This window comes from Megascapheus bottae, chromosome 34 (genome assembly GCF_031878675.1).
Source record: "Megascapheus bottae isolate mThoBot1 chromosome 34, mThoBot2.hap1, whole genome shotgun sequence".
Lineage (NCBI taxonomy): Eukaryota > Metazoa > Chordata > Mammalia > Rodentia > Geomyidae > Megascapheus > Megascapheus bottae.
Window position 1 is genome coordinate 2933643 of NC_143542.1, and position 22125 is coordinate 2955767.

General features: G+C 44.3%; 1 protein-coding gene across 1 annotated transcript in view; it reads right to left on the reverse strand.

Annotated features, from left to right (window-relative positions):
* Positions 1 to 22125, reverse strand: part of Usp42 (ubiquitin specific peptidase 42) — a 54907-nt gene that overhangs the window by 7602 nt on the left and 25180 nt on the right. Inside the window, exons 6-15 of the mRNA XM_090324309.1 lie at positions 17708 to 17818; positions 11561 to 11663; positions 9789 to 9856; positions 8451 to 8521; positions 7246 to 7328; positions 6265 to 6376; positions 5252 to 5392; positions 4403 to 4503; positions 2558 to 2711; positions 70 to 792 (exon numbers count right to left, since the gene is read on the reverse strand). Of these exons, the coding sequence (XP_090180435.1) occupies positions 70 to 792; positions 2558 to 2711; positions 4403 to 4503; positions 5252 to 5392; positions 6265 to 6376; positions 7246 to 7328; positions 8451 to 8521; positions 9789 to 9856; positions 11561 to 11663; positions 17708 to 17818 (1667 nt within the window). The remainder of the gene's footprint in view (positions 1 to 69; positions 793 to 2557; positions 2712 to 4402; positions 4504 to 5251; positions 5393 to 6264; positions 6377 to 7245; positions 7329 to 8450; positions 8522 to 9788; positions 9857 to 11560; positions 11664 to 17707; positions 17819 to 22125) is intronic.

The window sequence follows — 22125 nt, forward strand, 5'->3', positions numbered from 1 at the left end:
AGAGGTCACCTCCGCTGCCAGCCCGCACTCACCACCACCACGTGAGCCGCTGCGCGGACTCCTGCTCACCTTTCCAGGAAGACCATTTGCTTTGGAAAAGGGGTTTTCTGCGAGATGAGCAGGCTGCACATGGCAGCTGGCACTGTCAAAGGGCAGGCCGTTCTCCTTCGGGTTGCCATCTGTACTACTAGCACCATTTAGGGAGCCGGGCTCCAGCAGCTCGGGCGGTGAGGCCTCAACCTCCTGGGCTTCTTGAGCAGTAGACAATGGGCTGAGTGTGGGGCCCACGCCGTTCTCCTTGGCGCCGTTCTCCTTGGTGCCACTCTCCTTGGCGAGGCCCTTGGACTCCTCATCGGACTCCTCGGAGGACTCGGCACCGTAGGGGACCAGCACGCTGGAGCTCAGCTTGGCCTTGCCGTTCACCACCGGCTGGGAGCAGGCCTCACTTGGGGAAACTGCTTTTGCTACTTTACTAGAAACTGCCATAGTAGATGCATTCGAGGTAGACTGTATTGCAGAAGAATTGGTGATGGTAGAGGAGGGAACAGGCTTGGCAGGGGCCTCCAGAGAATTGCTGTGAAGGTTAGGCAGCTTGTTGTGAATACTGATGGTTATTTTTTGTTTCTTAGGGTGTTCGGGAATTACTGCGGGCCTGTTAGCTGACCAGTTTTGGACAGACGTGGAGGCATTCACAGGACTAGTCCTGGCAACAGTGGGGTTTCCATTAGGACTTGACATGGAGCTGCTGGGTGCGTCCTTCAATGGCCCAGTCCCGTTTAAGTGAGGTGTGTTCTGCAAGGAAGAAAAGCGCAGCTAGCGTCAGGGCTCCAAAGCACTCTGCCTCAGCCCTGCTCATGGTGGCTGTGTCTCACTCATCTGGAAACACCTCCCGTTCACCTGCTCCACCCTCGTGCCCTGCACAGGCTGGGAAAGATGTCTTTGGGAACACAAACCCTGGGCCAACCTCTGTCCCCACCTCATTGTCCTGGCAGGGCCCCGTGTGCGTGGCCACCTGGGAGCGCCCTGCCTCAGGCAGAGACAAGCACCAGGAAGCAAGAATCACTCCTGGCCTTGGTGCCAGGGTCACCACCATGTGGACAGACACAGAGAGCTCCAGGTCTTGTCACTAGGCTGCCGTGTCCCTGCCACCACCCCGTCGAGTCCCGCAGTTCTCATGCAGCTCTGTTGCTGAACTCTGGGGTGACCCTGGTGAAAGCTGGTTTAGAGGCAAATCATTGTTGGCCTTCATGCTTCCTCATGTATCTCAACCACCTGATGTCTTTATTGTTGTTGCTGTTGGTTGTGGGACTTGAACTCTTGGCCTGGGCACTGTCCCTGAGCCCTTCAGTTCAAGACTACCATCCAACTCCTTGAGCCACAGAACCACTTCTGGTTTTCTGGTGAGTCTCACAGACTTTAGTGCCTGAGCTGGCACTCAACAGTATCTGACGTCTTACCAGTGATAGTACAAGGCTTCACACAAAAATAAAGCAAATAGCTGGGCAAAGTAGCTCAAGGCTGACATCCTGACTACTGAAGTAATGGAACTGTGTTCCAGTTAGGCCTGAGCAGGAACATTCTGAATGAAATTTCACCTCTATCAGTGGTTGAAAGGCTGGGCAAAGCAGCTGGAGCATGCTCCTGTCATCCAGGCAAGAGGGAAAACCCAATGGCTGGGCAAAGCAGCTGGCAGCTGGAGCATGCCCGTCATCCCAGAGAAAAAAGAAAGCACAAAGAGAAGGACCACAGCCCAGGTCAGCCCAGGCATAGAGTGAAAGCCTATCTCAAAAGTAATGCAGCTGGCATGGTGGCTCACGCCTATCATCCTAGCTACTCAGGAGGCGGAGATCTGAGGATCAAGGTTCAAAGCCAGCCCGGGCACAAAAGGACCAGAAACTCTTATCTCCAATTAACCTCTAGAAAATGGGAAGTGAGGCTTGGCTCAAGGGTAAGGTGGTAGCCTTGAGCTGAAGAGCTCAGGGACCGTGCGCAGGCCCAGGGTAGGATAGTAGCCTTGAGCTGAAGAGCTCAGGGACAGCACCCAGGTTGAGTTCAAGCCCCATGACACCCCCTCTCACCAAAAAAAGAAGTAACTAACCCAGTCTGGAAAGGTAGACTAGTGGTAGAGTGCTTGCCTAGCATGCATGAAGCCCTGGGTTCAATTCCTCAGTACCACATAAACAGAAAAAGCCTAAAGTGGCACTGTGGTACAGAGCTCAGGGACAACGCCCAAGCCCTGAGTTCAAGCCTCAGTACTGGCCAAAATTTTGAGGAAAAAAAAAAAAAAGAAGTACCTAATGCAAAAAGGGACTGGCAGAGGGGCTTAAATGGTATAGCATCTGTCCAGCAAATCTGGGAGTTCAAACCTTAGTACCTCCTCCAAAAGAAGATTTAAAAAACAAAACAAAACTTGATCAATCCGTGTCGTGGACACGTGAGCACAGCTGTCCGTAGCTAGCGAGGAAGGCACCAGGGCTGTGAAGTCATACCTAGCCATGACACAAAACACGAGGGACAGCTAGACACTCAGAATTCAGAGCTATGAATGAAATGTTACCTTCATCATGTGAGAGGGAAGCTGTGGTCCAATAAACCCTGGTGCGGCCTGCTTGCTGGTAACAACCCGCTGGTTGATCACCGGGCGGGGAGAGGACTGGCCAGGGCTGTGGGGAGAATGTGTAAGTTCACCTCCATTTTTCACATCATGGGACCTAGGGACAAAGCATGATATTGCTTAGGATGACAAATGATAACTCCTTACAAAAGATTCATTTTCAAATTCAACAGCATTAGCCCTTCAGAGAAAAAGCTGAGGGGAGGGGGCCGTGGTCCTCCTGTGGGAGTAGCCAGGCCTTCTCCTGTGCAGGTGCAGCGCTCACGGAGACACACGGAGGCAGCCAGCAGTGAACACGAGCTCCGCCAATCTACTCTTCAAAATGCAACCGTGACTCTCAACTAGACACTACGTTGAAAATTAACTGTACAACGTGTAGGTGGGGATGGAGGGACAATCTGGGAGAGTAAGGAAAGAGGAGACAGGTCCACAAAGAAATGTACTCTTTACCTGACTACGTAACTGTAATCCCTCTGTATATCATCTTTATAATAATAAAACATTAAGTTAACAAAACAATTTTTCTACTTCTTCACATTTAATAACAAATATGTTCTGCTGTAGAAAATCAGGTCCAGGACTGGGGGACATGGATCAAGTGGCAAAGAACTGCCCAGCAAGTACAAGGCCTTGAGTTCCAACCCCAGTACCAAAGAGAAACAAAAAAAAGAAACACTGTTAGGTCCAAAAAAAAGTTAAGAAAAAAAAATGCTGTCTATCCACATTATTTTCAACACCAGTGTTTTAATATTTCAAACTGCTTTTCTTAAAATCACTTAGCTGGAAGATTTTGAGATCAAGGCCAGACTGGAACACAGGGAAACTTTCCACTCAAAACCCAGTCCTGGGGCTTGAACTCAGGGGCCCTCAAAAAAATCACTCGTGATAGCTGCATGATACTTTATCACACAGATGGATATATGATCACCTACCCTTGCGGGATGTTTAGAACAATTCATTTTTAGCTATTAAAAAGAGACATCTTGGGGCCGGGAGTTTGGCCTAGTGGTAGAGTGCTTGCCTAGCATGCACAAAGACCCAGGTTCGATTCCTTGGTGCCACATACAAAGAAAAAAGCCAGAAGTGGTGCTGAGGTTCAAGTGGTAGAGGTGTAGCCTTGAGAAAGTCCAAGGACAGTGCTCAGGCCTTGAGTTCAAGCCCAGGACTGGCAAAAAAAAAAAAAAAAAAAAAAAAAAGAGAGACATCTTGAAGGCTAAAAATTAGCTCTGGTAGAGAGCTTGCCTTAAATACTTGAGGCCCTGGGTTTAAGCTCTTGTATCATTAAAAAAAAAAAAAAGGTGGGGGGAGGGGAGGAGCGAGGCAGAAGAGTGCAAGGCCTGGAGCATACATCAAACATCCCATCTTTCTTCCAAACATTGAACTTACTAGTAAGTCAAGCATTTGCAACCTCCACAGGACAGAGACCTGAACACTATGCCAGGTTAGCCAGGCTCCCTGAGACAGGTATGCTCACAGTGGTGCAGAAGTGCCAGCTATAACCACGCAGGGAACTCAGCATGGCTTCATCAGGCTTCACCCCAACTCCAGGGCCCCAGGCCTGCCTCCCCTCCCTTCTGCTTGCACTATCTGCCCATCCCCCACCCCTTCCAGCTGCCAGAGCTGGAAGCCAATGCTAACTCCCAACCTCTACTCAGGAACATCTTCTTTACTCTTGAGGAACATACCATTTATCTTCAAGCTGTTTTTAAAAACTTAAAACTGAATTTACATATGTTGATGAAAGGAAAAGAAATGATGTAACAGAAAAGCTTGTTTTCATGACAATACCTGATATAAAAAAGTACGTAAGCTTGTTGGCTAAGTACTGATCTAATATCACTTGTGGACACGATGGAGTCATTCATCTGATACCAGAGGCCATTGCTAGCCTGCAAGAGAAAGCCAGCAAGGAAGACTTACATTAGCAAGAACACAATCAAGTAGAATAGACATTCATTCATGTATTTTTTTTTTTTCTTTTAGGCAGTTCTGGGGATTAAACTCGGGGCTCACACTATTTCCTTTTCAGGGCCTACGCGCTGTCTCTGAGTCTTTGTTCTCAAGTTTAGTGCTCTATCACTTGAGAAACAGTAGCACTTCCAGTTTTTGAGTGGTTAATTGGAGTAAGAGTCTCACAGGGACTTTTCTGCCAGGGCTGGCATTGAACTGCGATCCACAGATCTCCGCCTCGTGAGTAGCTAAGATGACAGGCATGAGGCACCAGGGCCTGGCCCCTCCCACGTTTTAACCAGGCATTATATGACTTGAGCCAGTTCTCCAGTTCTTTATGTTCTGGTTGTTGTTTGTGATAGGTGCTTGCTTTATGGCCAGGCCAGCCTGGACTGCTATCCTAACTGTGCTTTCTCTTTCTCACATCATCTTGTCATCAGTGGGATGTCAAGGCACGTGTCAAGTCACCAAGCCATTTTGCATCCCCTGGGATGACAAGAACGTATCACAGTGCAGTGCCTACCTTCTGGTGAAGGTGGTGTCTCATCAACTTTATGTGCTGTCCTAAAATGATGATTTCCCCCAGGCTCTGACTCAGAAGTAGCAAGAGTTAAAGGCTTGAGCCACTGTGGCCACATTAACTGTAAAAGCCCACTCCTCATCGCAAAGGGCAAGCCACCAACTTACTTTTATGTAGCAGAAGTAGTGGCCAGCGTGGCAATTGAAGCCAGTGTGGACCAGCACTGCATACAAAACATAAATAATTGGTTCTCCATTGGGCTGAGACATGTACGGCCGAATATCAAGGTACTCAGGGTATTTCACATCCTAAACAGAGATGGAAAGAGGAAAAATGGATGTCATCTCTGAAGGCACACGCCACCCCACATACTTAGGTTCACAGCTATTCTGGGAGGCGACTCTCAGGACCCTGAGATATTCTGGCAGAAAACCCACATGTTCACCAGCACAAAATGACAATTCTGGAAATTACTCAATTTTTTTTTTTTTTTGGGGGGGGGGGTCGGTTGTAGGCTTGAACTCTGGGCCTGGGTATTGTCCCTGAGCTCTTCAGTTCAAGGCTACCACCCTACCCCTTGAGTCATAGCGCCACTTCTGGTTTTCTGGTGGTTAATTGGAGAAAAGTCTCACAGACTTTAGTGCCTGGACTGGGTTTGACAGGCTGGCTTTAACAATCTTTAGATCTCAGCCTCTTGAGTAGCTATGATTACAGGCATGAACCACCGTACCCAGCTACTTCCTGCTTTTTCTGAGTAGTTGATTGCAGATACATGTCCTACAGCCTTTTCTGTACCAGCTGACTTTGAACTGCAGTCCTCTGATCTCAGCTTCCTGAGTAGCTAGGATTACAGCTATGAGCCACTGGCAGCTGGCCATCCTCCAGATTTCAAGCGATACAAGTTCTCCCTCTATCACCTCCATACCATGGGTACCAGAGAAGTGACTATCAAGTCCCAAGGCAGTTTCATCACTAGAAAGCGTAGCCAGCTGGAGGACACAGTAAAACACATGCATTCAGAGGCTTCTCCCCTTGACCTTTTTTCTCAGCCACCAAATGCCAGAGGGCTTAGAAAATCCATCAACAACACTATTGGATAAAGTCATTCATAACTCCTAATAGCTGTTAACACTTGAGCCTTGAAGAGCTCCACATGAAAACTGTATCATCATCTACATACCTTAGCAATTTTTCCCCCAGTGAAATTTGCAAAGCGTTTCAGGGAAAGTGTAAGAACATTGGAGGATCTGTGTATAGTGAACCTCTTTGAAGCTGGAACCATCTTTTTACACCTAGAAAGACACAGAAAAACAGAATTAGGATCAATGGTGCCTTTTTGATATTTTAATCTTCCCGTTATTCCTCTAAAACATCTTAAATTAAGATTCCAAGCCAGGTGGCAAAGGATCACATGTGTCATCCTGGCTACTGAGGAGACTGAAATCTGAGGGTATCAGTTCAAAGCCAGCCCAGGCAGGAAAGTCCCAACGAACTACTAGAAAAGATGAGGCGGCGCTGTGGCTCAAATGGCAGCAAGCTAGCCAGCCTTGAGCAAGATGAACCTTAGGGACAATGTATGCATGTGTACTTACGTACGCACACACACACGCATACACACACGCACACACACACACACACACACGATTCCAAAACAATAGCTGGACACCACTGGCACACACTTGCAATCCCAGCTACTCAGAAGGCTGAGATTTCAGAATCTCCTTTTTGAGCCAGACTGGACAGATAAAGCTGTAAGTTTCCTGTCTAGTTAACCAGCAAAAAAGCTGGCAATGGAAAATGTTTCCAGCAGACACCCTGGGTACCCAGGAGAGGGGAATACCCTAATCACTATTTCAATCCTCTTCTGCCCAGGTAGGCCACACAGCCGCTCTCCTGGTTCCCTGAGTCACCCCAACAACGGCACTCGTGTCTAGCACTTCTTCTACCCTCTCCCCTACAGCTGGTCCTGTGGTGAAGAACTGGACTCCCAAGAGCACAGTGCCAACCATCTCAGAAGAGTGCCAACACTGGCACTGCATGCTGGGGTTCCCTAGGTGGCATGAGCAGCCACGGCAAGCTGGGGGTATTTCGGGAACACCCAACTCTTGCACACCACCAGAGGATCCAGCAGCAAGGGCTAACAGGTCACCCTCCGTCATACTTGCTACACTTGTAAGAGTTTTCTCCGTCCAGCTGTTCTGGCTTCACGAACTGCTCCAATGCCTTGTTCACACTCTGAGCAGCCTGGGAAGAAAGGGCACAAACACATCATCTTTATGATCATGTCTATTTTTCTACCTATTTATTCCAAGCTGTCCCTGCACATTTAAAGAAACCAAAACAGGGGCCGGGAGGTTTGGCCTAGTGGTAGAAAGCCTGCCTAACATGCACGAAGACCCGGGTTTGATTCCTTGGTACCACATACATAGAAAAAAGCCGAAAGTGATGCTGAGGCTCAAGTAGTAGAGAAAATCCAAGGACAGTGTTCAGGCCCTGAGCTTAAGCCCAGGACTGGAAAAAAGAAAGAAAGAGAGAGAGAGAGAGAGAGAGAGAGGGAGAGAGAGAGAGAGAGAGAGAGAGAGAGAGAGAGAGAGAGAGAGAGAAAGAGAGAAAGGGAGAAAGAAAACAAACAAAGCTGGACACGGTAGCTCATGCCTATAATCCTAGCTACTCAGGAGGCTGAGATCTGAGGATCACAGTTCAAAGGCAGCCCAGGAACTAAAGACCGTGAGACTCTTCTCTCCAATTAACCACCAGAAAACTGGAAGTAGTGCTGTGGCTCAAGAGGTAGGGCGAGGGCCTTGAGCTGAAGAGTTCAGGACAGCACCCAGGGCAAGAGTTCAAGTCCCACAACTGACAAAATAAAAACAAAAAACAATGTTGCTGGCTGCAGTTTTATTTAGAATAGCATCCAAATGGCACCAGCAAGGAGCAGGCATGTAAACTACGGCACGCTTGCTCACTGGATGCTAGAAGAACAAGGCAAATTCACTGCAAACAGCAAGGGAACAAAAAAGACGAAGGCACAGTACTATTTTCTAAAAGCAAGCTATCTATCTGAAACAGTAAATGTCAAAGCACTAAAAAGATTTGTTCTGAGGAACACATGTTACATGCACCTGCCATGTTCCTCCTTTTCCTCCTAAGTACACATGACTGTAACCACAATGAAAGCTCAAGAGCAGAACAACAAAAACCCAGGAGGTAGAAAATGCAATTAGAACTGTTTCTAAAGAATAACCATCTGGGGGCTGGGAGTTTGGCCTAGTGGCAGAGTGCTTGCCTAGCATGCATGAAGACCTGGGTTCAAAGTCAAAAAGTAATAACAAGATCTTAAATTTGGTCCCCACAATTTATTACATTTACCTTTATTTCCAATGTTATATCAAGGTATGGATCAAAAGTATCTGAAACACCTTTGCAGTTCAAACATTTGACTGAAATAAAAAATGAAATGCAAACAATAAGCGAAGTGTAATTGCAGCAGTACCACTACATAAATTACAGCATAAATATTACTTCAAAATAAAAAAATGAACATTTCTCTTTAATTAGATTGAGAAAAATATTAGATAAATCTTACACACAATGTGAATGAAAACACTGGGTCCACATACACTAGTTGAAATATAAACTGGAATAAGCTCTTGAATATAAAAAATCAAAATGAGCCAGTGCGGTGGCTCATGCTTGTAATCCTAGCTACTCAGGAGGCTCATATCTGAGTGAGGATTGCGGTTCAAAGCCAGCCCAGGAACTAAAAAGTTTGTGAGACTCATCTCCAGTTAACCACCAGAAAACCAGAAGTGGTGCTGTGGCTCAAAGGGTAGGGGAGGTCAGGGACAACGCCCAAGCCCAGCATTCAAGTCCTATGACTCTCTCTCTCGCGCTCTCTCTCTCTCTCTCTCTCTCTCTCTCTCTCTCTCTCACACACACACACACACACACACACACAGCACAACTTAAAATACATCCCATGGTCAGGAAGTGCTGGTGGCTCATCCTATAATCCTACTCAGTAGGTTGAGATCTAAGGATCATGGTTCAAAGCCAGCCCAGGCAGTGAGACCTCGTTTCTCCAAGTAAACACCAAAAAATCTAGAAGTGGAGTTGTGGCTCAAGTGGCAGAGTGTTAGCCTTGAGCACAAAAACTCAGGGACAGGGCTGGGAGTGTGGTAGAGTGCCTGCCTCCAATGCACAAAGCTCTAGGTTTGATTCCTTGTTAACCCATATACACAGAAAAATCCAGAAGCAGTGCTGTGGCTCAAGTGGTAGAATGCTAGCCTTGAGGAAGCTCAAGGACAGTGCTCAGGCCCTGAGTTCAAGCCCCAGGACTGGCAAAAAAAAAAAAAAAGTGGAGGGGGGCAGGCTATTATGACAGATGCTTTCAGGCTTTTGAGGCTGTATACACTAAAAGAAAAGTGGAAGTACTACATGACATATGCCCCAGACTGCTTAAGAAACCACTAGACGGATATACCACAGCTGCCTTTGGAAAGGGGACAGGAATCTAGGATGACCCAGAGATCTACTTTTCACTATTAGCACCTTCCTACCATTTGCATTTTTTATTTTTGTTTTTATCACATAGTTGTACAAAGGGGTCTCTTCTCAACATATAAGCTTATGAGTACAGTGTGTCTTGATCAACTTTTAAAGTCACATGTATGTACATATTTTATCAACTATGAAACAAAAGCTTACCTCTAGATCTTAAATACCCTCCAAATATCTGACAGACGAGGGTAGTAGCCTGGGTATGTCTGTCTAATCTGAAAAACAGTCAAACAGTGATATGAGAGAGTAACTCTGCAAACTTTATAGTTGTAATGATGAGATTATAAAAGCATTGTGTTCATTAAGTGTGTATTATGTTCATTAAATAACAAGAATCCAGAGAAGCATAAAACTAGGTATATGGGAACCAGAGACCACTACTGCCTGACAGAGCCTGGTAAGGGTTTGGAGAAGAGGATGGAAGGAGCTGAACTATAAAGTCAGGGATTTGGCTTTGAAGCACAGAAGCAAAAGGAAGATGCCTCACCAGGACTGTAACCCTGTGCAGGAGCCAGGCAAAGTGCTTTCCCCTATTTGAAGCCTCATGTCATAGACAGACCACAAAGACCTGCACAAGGCAAACTGGAATGCAAACAGAGAAATGTACCAGGTAAAGAAGACTACCTCAAGTGTGTTAGGGCAACTTATCCAATTATCTCACAGTCTTCCTCTTGAGTATGTGTTTAGGTTTTGGGAAGAAGCTACGATAGGAACTGGTAATGGGGCAGAACATGAGGGAACAAACAGATTTCTGAGACTGGACATCAACACAGAAAATATCAGTTACAACTAGAAAGGAGAAGCAGCTACTCAGAAATTAAACAACAAAACCAATATTTAGGGGCCGGGAGTTCAGCCTAGTGGTAGAGTGCTTGCCTAGCATGCACAAAGACCTGGGTTCAATTCCTCGGTACCACATACATAGAAAAAAGCCAGAAATGGTGCTGAGGCTCAAGTGGTAGAGCTCTAGCCTTGAGAAAGTCCAAGGACAGTGCTCAGGCCCTGAGCTCAAGCCCAGGACTGGCAAAACAAAAAACAAAACAAACAAAAAAAAACAATATTTATTTCCTAACATCTATAACTGAACAAATTCAAACTGCTACAGTAAGTACATCTTAAAACTTTAGTCATTTGAAAATAATGAAAATCTGCTGGGAAGAAGTAAGGCAAAGCCTAGGGTAAAGAAACAGATGGGTATACATTCCAACATAAAAGGCAAAACTGAAGGGCGCGGTGGCTTACGCCTGTAATCCTAGTTACTCAGGAGGCTGAGAACTGAGGATCAAGGTTCAAAGTCAGCCAGGGCACAAAAGGACCTGAGACTTATCTCCAATTAACCTCCAGAAATGGGAAGTAAGGCTAGGCTCAAGGGTAGTGTGGTAGCCTGGAGCTGAAGAGCTCAGGGACAATGTCCAGGCCCAAGGGTAGGGTGGTAGCCTTGATTTGGAGAGCTCAGGGGTGGCATCCAGCCTGAGATCAAGCCCCATGACACACCAAAAAAAAAAAAAAAAAGGCAAAACTGGCTGGGCACCAGTGGCTCACACCTATAATCTGAACTACGCAGGAGGCTGAGATCTGAGGATGATAGTTCAAAGCCAGCTGAGGCAAAAAAAAGTCCATGAGACTCTTATCTCCAATTCATCTGCCAGAAAACTGGAAGTGACGCTGTGGTACGTGGTAGAGCACTAGCCTTGAGCTGAAGAGAGCTCAGGGACAGCGCCCAGGCCCAGAGTTCAAGTCCCACAACTGACCAGAAAAAAAAAAAAAAAAAAAAAAGAGGTGAAACTGGGTGAGGGCATAGCACAAGTATAGAGCACTACCTAAAAGTGCAAGTTCCTTAGTTCAAACTCCAGTACTGGCCCCACAAAACCAAAACAGTCCTGATGCAAAATGAAGAAAAGCCCCCGTGTTGTACTTACTTATTGCTGCCATTCAAGCATGCCTTTTGCATAGCATCAACAGTGTACTGAAGGAACTCATGGGCATCTTCTTGGTTTCCAAACCGGAAGTGCCTAGCTATACCTATAAAATTTAGATAAAGTCAAGGCTTTATCATTACACGTTAAATACTCAAGACTATTCCCTGAACAGTTACATATATAAACCAAGCTAAGCCAGGCACCAGTGGCTCACACCTGTAATCCAGGCTACTCAGGAGGCTGATATCTGAGGATCACGATCCAAAGCCAGCCTGGGCGGGAAAGTCTGTAAGACTTATCTCCAATTAAATCACAGAAAAATCTGGAGTGGTACTGTGGCTCAAGTGGTAGAGTACTAGCCTTCAGCAAAAGGAGCCCAGGGACAGCACTCAGCCTGATTTCAAGCCTCAGAACAAGCAAATAAACAAAAACAAAGAAACTAAAAGGTTAGTTATAAAAACCCCTGAAAAAACAGGGCATCAGTGACTAATTCTTGCAATCCTACCCCCTCAGGAGTCTGAGATCTGAGGATTGTGGGTTTGAAGCTAAGCCCAGGCAGGAAAGTCCATGATGTTATTTAATAATCTCTAAGTAAGCACAACAAAAGCCAGAAGTAGAGCTGTCGATCATGCAATATAGAGCACTAACCTTGAGCAAAATAACTCAGGGACAGTACCCAAGGTCCTGAGTGCAAGCCCCAGGACAAGCACACAGAGAAAAAGGGGGGAGAGGACAAAAGAAAAAGAAAAGGCCCCGCAAAATGAATAAGGAAACAATATACATACAGAAGCTGCCTTGGCAGCAACCAGAATCACACACCTTCAAGGAGAACACACGAGGGCTACAGAGTGCAAAGCAGCTCTATCAACCTAATAAAACCAAATCAACATTGGTGCTGCCTTCAAGTATGTCCCCCAAAGGTGAGGATGCACATTCCAAATATAGGCTGGGTCTCTACAAGACAACTGTGCAAAACACATACCCAGTCTACCTCAATACTACCCAGTGACTGACAAGTTATATTCTCAGTTACATAGTAACATTTCAGTTAGACTCTCTTTCTTTCTTTTTTTTTTATTTTTATTTTTTTGCCAATCCTGAGGCTTGAATTCAGGGTTTGGGCACTGTCTTTGAGCTTTCTCAAGGTTAGAGCTCTACCATTTGAACCATAGCACTTCTAGCTTTTTCTGCGTATAGGGTACCAAAGAATTGAAACCAAGGATTCATGCATTCTAGGCAAGCACTCTACCACTAGGCCACACTCTCGCCCCCTTAGTTTGACTCTTTATATATGCAGCTGCAAGACCAAGTTATTTTCAAAATAATAAGTAAAAATACAATATATATGATATCATAAAACATACATAGAATTCTATGTGAATGCATACACATGCGCACATGTATACACACGCACACACGAATGTGCACACACACACGCGTGCACACACACACACACAGCCTAGCTTGGTACCATGAGATTACAATAGTTCACTAATTTTGACCCATAAAAATGGCAATACAAGGTCCGGGAGTTTGGCCTAGCGTAAGAGTGCTTGCCTAGCATGCACAAGGACCCGGGTTCAACTCCTCAGTACCCCACATACATAGCAAAAAGCCGGAAGTGGTGCTGAAGCTCAAGTGGTAGAGCTCTAGCCTTGAGAAAACCCAAGGACAGTGCTCAGACCCTGAGCCCAGTACCAGGACTGGCAAAAAAAAAAAAAAAATACAATTATCTCATAGTGTTACAGTATCTCACTTTGTTATCTGATATATCAGATATATTTGTATTTGGTTATTTGAAATTGGACAGGGAAGGGGGGAAAACAAGATCGGGGGTGGGGGGAGGGTAATGGGGACCAAGACATGTGAAAGGGTATCAATGTATGTGAATTAATGCACCTTCTATCTGGCAAATATCATGTAACCCTTTTATTAATTACAATAAAAAGTATCCAAAAAAATGGCAATACAAGGAAGTGGTGCTGTGGCTCAAGGGTGGTAGCCTTGAGCTGAAGAGCTCAGGGACAACGCCTAGGCCCAGAGTTCAAGTCCCACAACCGACAAAAAATAATTGCCGAGGGGGCGGGGGGGGGGGGGAATGGGAGTATGGTCTAGTGGTAAAGTGCTTGGCTAGGTTCAACTGCCCGGTACCACATACACAGATAAAGCCAGAAGTGGTGCTGTGCCTCAAGTGGTAGAGCACTAGCCTTGCCAAAGTGCAAGGATATTGCCTAGGCCCTAAGCCCAAATGCCAGGAGTGGGAGGAAAAAAAAAAAAAAAGGCAATACAAGCCGGGCATGTAACCCTAGCTACTCAGGAGGCTGAGATCTGATGATTGCAGTTCAAAGCTGAACTGGGCACTGAAGTCCATGAGACTCTTATCTTCAATTAACCACTAGAAAACTGGAAGTATGCTGTGGCTCAAGGGGTAGGGTGGTAGCCTTGAGCTGAAGAGCTCAGGACAATGCCCAGGCCCAGAGTTCAAGTCCCACAATCAACAACAACAAAAAGGCATTGGGCATTGGTGGCTCACACCTGTAATCCTAGCTACTCAAGAAGCTGAGATATGGGCTGGGAGTGTGGCCTAGTGGTTAAAGTGCTTGCCTAGCATGCACGAAGACCTGGGTTCGATTCCTTGGTACCACATACTTAGAAAAAGCAGGACGTGGTGCTGAGGCTCAAGTGGTAGAGCTCTAGCCTTGAGAAAAATCCAAAGACAGTGCTCAGGCCCTGAGCTTAAGCCCAGGACTGGCAAAAAAAAAAAAAAAAAAAGCTGAGATCTGAAGATCCAGGTTTGAAGCCAGCCCTGGCAAGAAAGTCTATGAGACTCTTACCTCCAATTAATCATGAAAAAGTCAGAAATGGTGCTGTGGCTCAAAGTGGCATCAGTAGCCTTGAGCTCAGGGAATAGTGTCCAGACCTTGAATTCAAGCCACAAGACAGAAAGGAGGGAAGGAGGGAGGGAGGGAGGGAGGGAGGGAAGATACTACTCATAGCATATATATATACACATATATAATATATATGCATATATGTGAGTTATATATATATCTACACACACACACACACACACACATACACACACATGTATATAAACAGCTAGGTGCCAGCAGGTCAGACCTATCCTACCTACTCAGGAAACTGAGATCTAAGGATCACAACTCAAACCCACCCTGGACAGAAAAGTCTATGAGACTTTTTTTTTTTTTTTTTTGCCAGTCCTGGCTTGAACTCATGGTCTGAGCACTGTTCTTGGGCTTTCTCAAGGCTAGAATTCTACCACCTGACCACTTGAGCCACAGCACCACTACTGGATTTTTCTATGTATGTGTGTGGTACCACGGAATTGAACCCAGGTCTTTGAGCCTGCTAGGCAAGCACTCTACCACAAGGCCAAACTCCCAGTCCAAATCCAGGAAACTCTTAAACAGCAGAAAACCAAAAGTAGAGTTGTGGTTCAAGTAACAGAACACACCTTTCAGCAAAAAAGCTCAAGGACAGAGCCCTGGCCCTGACTGAGTTCAAGCCCCAGGACCAGCACAATAAATAATCAAAACAGTCTGGCTAAACTTTTGCCAGGATCTAACAATGTTTTTAAAATATTTTGGCATGGTATATTCTGGTTTGTCAATAATGTAAAAGGTTAATTTAATCAGTAACAGCTTTTTAGGCAAATAGTTTATAGTTTGTCATGGTGTCATTATGCATCCTTAAAATTTATTACCCAGCTTAGATACCCAATTAAGAGTTAGCTGGTGAGGCCTTTATGGCTCACAACTGTAATACTAATTATTTGGAAGGCTAAGACATTAGGATTTTGATTTGAAGCCAGCAAAACCAGTGAAATCAGTTCAAATCCAGCTGACCAGCCAAATCCAAGAAATTCTAATTAATCAACAAAAAGCCAGCCATAGGGGTGTAGCTTAAGTGATACAGCACTATTCTTTAGTGAAAAGAGCAAATCCTGAGCTGAAGTCCCAGTACTGTTTTTAAAAAAAAAAAAGAGTTAACAGGATATGGTAGAACATGTCTATAATCCCAGTAGTACAGAAGTAGAAGCAGGAAGACCAGGAGTCAAGCCATCCTGGGCCACATAGCAAAACTATCTCAAAAACAACTCGAGAAGCTACAGCAGGGCGCAGTGGCACACACCTGTAACCCTACCTACTCAGGAGGCTGAGATCTGAGGATCAGGGTTCAAAGATAGCCTGGGCATTAAAGATCATAAAATGAAATTCACTCTTACCTCCAATTAGCCACTAGAAAACCGGAAGTGTGCTGTGGCTCAAGGAGTAGGGTGGTAGCCTTGAACTGAAGAGCTCAGGGACAGCACCCAGACCCAGTTCAAGCCCCATAACCGACAAAAATAAAAATAAAATTAAAAAAAAAATGACAAGCTAGGAATGGCTCAGGAGCAGTATTAGTATACATGAAAGGCCCTGCATTCAATCCCCAGCACAGGGAAAAAAAAGTGTTAATAAGTTTTTTGAAATTTGTATTCATTTCCATTACAACTCGGTTAATTAAAAAGTGATATAGAGTGGTGCCAGTGGCTCACACCTGTAATCCTAGCTGTTCAGGAGGCTGAGATCTGAAGATCGTAGGTCGAAGTCAGCCCTTGAAGAAAAATCCAAGAGATTCCATCTCAATTAACCAGGAAAAAAAAAGCTGTACTGGAGGCAGGGCTCAAGTAGTAGAGTACCATCCTTGAGCAGAAAAGCCATACCAGGACACAAATACACCATCAAGTGGTATAAAAATTGATCAAAGTACATACAAATCTCATGTCATTTCTCAAATTTAAAAAATTATGCCAAAAAATGTAGCTTACCCATAAAGTTGTTAACTATTAGCAGACATTTTTCTTTTCTTTTTTTTTGTGTGTGTGGTACTGGGGATTGAATTTAGGAACTCATACATGCCAGCCAAGCACTGTACCACTTGTGCCACACCTCCAGCTCAGAAATTTTTCTTTGACAATTTGTCATTTGTTTAGTAATATTCATTCATATAATATAATATTCAATCATCTAACTAAAACTAGTATAAAGAACCTGAGGGACAATATCATAGCACTGGTTAATATCTGGAAAAAAAAGATCAATGTGAAAACATTAATTAACTAACAAATTGAATAGGGTTTTTTGCTGTTGTGTTTTTGTTTTTGTTTTTTGTGCCAGTTCTTGGGCATGAACTCAAAACCTGAGCTTCTTTCATTCAGGCCTACTGCTCCTACTAATTGAGCTACAACTCCACTTTCAGGTTTTTTGTTTGGTGTTTAGTTGGAGATAAGAATTTATACTTTCTTGCCTGGACTGGCTTAGAACTGTAAGCCAGATCTGCTCCTGATGCCCAGACACAACTGAGGTTTTTTGTTTGTTTGTTTTTTCCAGTGGTGGGGCTTGAACTCTGGGTCTCGGCATTGTCCTGAGCTCTTCAGCTCAAGGCTACTACCTTACCCCTTGAGCCACAGCGCCACTTCCAGAGTTTCATGAACTTTTCAGTGCCTGGGCTGGCTTTGAACTGCGATCCTCAGATCTCAGCCTCCTGAGTAGCTAGGATTACAGGCGTGAGCCACCACACTCAGTAATTTTAAATATTTTACAATTTGCTTACATTAAGTTGAATACTCTTATTATTTTGTCACATTTGTTCTATTATTTTTTTTCAAACTGGCATTAAGTATGTTTTAATAAAAATCAACTGAAGTCATAACCATGTATAAAAAAAAATTGTTTTGCAATACATCTTCCCTCGATAGTAAGGGTTGAGCCTAGGGTCTCACACTTACTCTAAAGTGCGTACCACTTGTTCTTTCACTTGTATTTGGTTTCTGAGACAGATTTTTACTAACTGTGCACCAATGGGCTGACTTCAAACTCAAGATCCCCTGCCTCTTCAGCCTTTCGCCTAGCTTAGGAGCTTTGTTTCATTACACAGATGATTAGTGCCAGCTATCTAAGTAAGAGCTAGGGAAACGGCAGCAGTTCACCTACCCGCCTGCCACCTGAGCTACCTAGAGACAGAGACAGAAGGATCACTTAAGTCTAGGAGTTTGATGTCAGCCTAGGAAATACAGTGAGGCCTAGCTAAACAAACAACAAAACTTTGAGAAACACTGATGGAAGCCATTCCATCAATACTTACGGCGCATCTCGTTGATGACAAACATGGGTTTTATGACATCCCCAGGGTTACTGAGCGCCTGAGTAATGTGGGCTTGCATGGTGCACATCATACAAAAGCCTTCTGCATGACCTGAAAGACAGATAACAAGCTGCCCAGTCAGCGCATGCATTGAGCTAGATCTGCTTTTACTCATTTTAATCATATACCAAGCCTAAGCAATAAGTACACATTGGACTCTGTTCTGCAGGAAAGGATACATAAGGCCATATAGGATGACGCTAAATGAAAGGACCTCCAGGATATAGAAACAAAAGCCATATAATGAATGATTGTTGTCCTTAATGTACTATGCTATCTCTCATCTCTTTTGCTGTCCCTTGGTTATCTCATATTGTTACAGTATCTCACTTTGTTACCTGATATATCGGATATATTTGTATTTGGTTATTTGACATTGGTTAGGGAAGGGGGGAAAACAAGATGAAGGGTGGGGGTGGGGGAAGGGAAATGGGGACCAAGACATGTGAAAGGGTATCAATGTATGTGAATTAATGCACCTTCTATCTGGCAAATATCATGTAACCCTTCTATTAATTACAATAAAAAATATATGAATAAATAAATAAAAGAATCTGGCCAGGGTAGTCAAGCACAGTGGCTCACGTCTGTAATCCTAGCTATTCAGGAGGCTGAGATCTCAGGATCAAGGTTCAAAGCCAGCCTGGGCACAAAAGGACCTTATCTCCAAATAAACTCCAGAAAACAGGAAGTGGGGCTTGGCTCAAGGGTAGGGCTGTAGCCTTGAGCTGAAGAGCTCAGGGACAGTGCCCAGGCTCTGACTTCAAATCCCAGTATTACCAAAACAAAACCCACAACCACCTTTGACATAACAAATAGCTATAGGTGGTCAGGTCTATACATGCCAGTCATACCAAGGTGCAGGATGGGGATGGTGGGACACATCTGTCATCCCAGTGACAGCGGGAAGCTTACATAGGAGGACAGCGGTCCAATCTGATCTGGAGAGAAGGCCTGCCTCAAAAACATCAACATAATAAAAGGATGACAAAGTGGCTCAAGTGGAAAATGTCTGCTTAGCAAGTATGAAGTTCTGAGTTCAAACCCCAATACTACAAAAAATAAAGCACCAGTGCAAAAAAGGGCTGGAGGGATGACTTGGCCATTGACCATTTGTCCACCAGAGTGAAACCCTGACTTCAAATCACAGTGCCACCTAAATAAACAAAACAACAGGCCTGTGAGAGTAGCTGATGTGGCAAAACACTGTTAGCAAGCATGAAGTCCTTGGCTCAAACCTACTTTTATATTTTAAATTAAGAAAGAAAGGAGGGGGGGAGGGAAGGAGAGGAAGAGTGAGAGAGAGAAAGAGACAAAGAAAGAAAGAAACACAGATGGCTGGGAGTTTGGCCTAGTGGTAGAGTGCTCGCCTAGCATGTATAAAGACCTGGGTTCAATTCCTCAATACCACATGCACAGAAAAAGAAAGAGGAAAAAAAAAAAAAAAAAAGCTGGAAATGGTGCTGCAGCTCAAGTGGTAAACTCTAGTCTTGAGAAATCTGAAGGACAGCACTCAGGTCCTGAGTTCAAGCCCTGGGACTGGCAAAAAAACAAAAACAAAAACAAAACAGACAGACAAACCCAATGCTGGGGTTGGAGGTATGGCTCCTGTCCTAGAGCACCAGATACCATGTTCAAGTCCTGATCTCAGAGGAAAAAGGAAGGAGGGAGGCAGTGAGGGAGGGAGGCAGTGAGGAAGGGAGGGAGGCAGTGAGGAAGGGAGGGAGGGAGGGAAGGTAAGTAGGCAGGCAGGACCTCAGTGGCTCATGCCTGTAATCCTAACTAGATTCAGGAGGTTGAGATCTAAGGATCGTAGTTTGAAGCCAGCGTGGGCAGGAAAGTCCATGAGTCTTTTATCTCCAATTAATCACTAAAAAGGCAGAAGTGGAATTGTGCTCAGGTGGATGGGCACTATAGCCTTATACAAAAAAGCTTAGGGACAGCACTCGAGCCCTGAATTCAAGTATTAGGACTGGGGAAAACGAAACAAAACACTAATTTAAGGGGATAAAAACAGAAGTTACCATACAGGAGAAAAGTCTACAGAATCCCTATGTCCAGCAAAGGTCAAACAGAATAGGGGCTGGGAGTTTGGCCTAGTGGTAGAGTGCTTGTCTAGCATGCATGAAGACCAGGGTTCAATTCCTTGGTACCATATATATAGAAAAAAGCCAGAAGTGGTGCTGAGGCTCAAGTGGTAGAGCTTTAGCCTTGAAAAAGTCCAAGGACAGTACTTAGGCCCTGAGCTGAAACCCAGGACTGGCCAAAAAAAAACCCAAACATTAAAATAGGTATATCAGGCCATTCAAGAATACGTAAATAATATAAAAAGCACACTCAAAACTTGGCAATACAAAAACAAAGAGACACCAGTGAAAGTAAGCAAAAAGATACAAAGTGACATCTCTCCAGATATACAGCAAGCAATGTGTATCAGCACAGAAATAGTTGACAATGGCAAATGCTGGTAAAAATGCAGAACTATAACTCTAGTTCTGTCAGATGTTGCTGATAGAGATGTAGTTCATGTAAAACAAAACTCCTAATTACTATATATCCCAACAACTGCAGTCCTATGCATTCATCCCAGAGAAATGACGACTTACATTCCCACAAAATACTTATATTACTTCTACTTGTAATATCCCCAAACTGAAAACAACAATTTTAATAGAATTTAATGATTAAGCGAACTGGTATAGCCACACCAAAGACTACTATGTAGCAATGAAAGAATTGCTAATATACCCAACAACCAGGATACACAACCAGAGACTTAGGGAGGAAATGCCAGAGAATTATGCGGAGTGAAAAAGCTCATTTAAAAAGGCTCCATTACTGTATAATTCAGTATAGATATCCCTGAAATGATAAATTTACAGGGACACAGAATTAGGTCAGCAGTTACTAGGTGGTCTCAGAGGACAAGGGCTCAAGACAGGCAGTGTAATGGGACTAGAGGAACAAGAATGGTCTTCACTATCCTGACTATAATGCTGCGTGTTTTCTTTGGATGAAAGGAAATAAGGGCACATGAGGTCTTTCTGATTTTTTTTTTTCTTTCTTTTTTTTTTTTTTTTTTACCCGTCTTGGGTTTGGGCTCAGGGCCTGAGCACTGTCCTTGGACTTTCTCAAGGCTCTACCACTTGAGCCTCAGCACCACTTCCAGCTTTTTTTTCTATGTATGTGGTACCAAGGAATCGAACCCGGGTATTCGTGCATGCTACGCAAGCACTCTATCACTAGGCCAAACTCCCGGCCCTTTCTGAATTCCTTTTTTTTTTTTTGGCCAGTCCTGGGCTTGAGCTCAGGGCCTGAGCATTGTCCTTGGACTTCCTCAAGGCTAGAGCTCTACCACTTGAGCCTCAGCACCACTTCCGGCTTTTTCTATATATGTGGTACCAAGGTATCAAACCCGGGTCTTCATGCATGCTACGCAAGCACTTTAACCACTAGGCCAAACTCCCAGCCCCCTTTCTGAATTCTTTTACAACTCATGGAAATTAATAATTACTTTCAAGTAAAAAGTTGAAGCTTTAAAAAAGAAAAATAAGGTTGGAGGACTTACCTAACTTCAAGACTTAAATGTATGGGGGGGGGAGGGAAATGGGTACCAAGACATGTGAAAGGATATCAATGTATGTGAATTAATGCACCTTCTACCTGGCAAATATCATGTAACCCTTTTACTAATTACAATAAAATAAAAAAAAAGACTTAAATGTATAATCAAGACATTGTGTTAAGGTGGTAAGATAAACAAGGATCAGTATTGCAGATAAGAGACCAAACAGATCCGCCTGCATACGCTCCATTGCTTTTGCACAATTCAGTGGAGAAAGGGTTTTTCTTTCACAAATGGTACTGGAACAACTGGATGTCCATTTGCAAGAACACAGCCTGCTTATAGGCAAGTTACATTTCCAGCACCATATTTTCATTCTTCAAGTCACAAACAGATCACTGACCAAAATGCCCAAATGTAAAAGCCAAAATTATAAAAACTTCTAGAAGAAAAGATTGGGGGGAAAAAATGTCAGGTGACTTCTGAATAAGATTTATTCTTTTTCTTCTTCCTCTTGCTTTCTTTCTTCTTCTTCCTATTATTATTTTGTCCAGTCCTAGGGTTTGAACTCAGGGATTGGGCACTATCTCTGGACATTTTTTGCTCAAGGCTAGTGCTCTGCCACTTAAGCCACAGCGCTACTTCTGACTTTTTCTATGTTATGTGGTACTGAGGAATCGAATCAGGGCTTCCTGCATGCTATGTGAACACTAGGCTATGCACCTGGCCTTTTTTTATTTATTTATTTTTGGTGGGTCCTGGGGCTTGAACTCCGGGTGATTAATTGAAGATA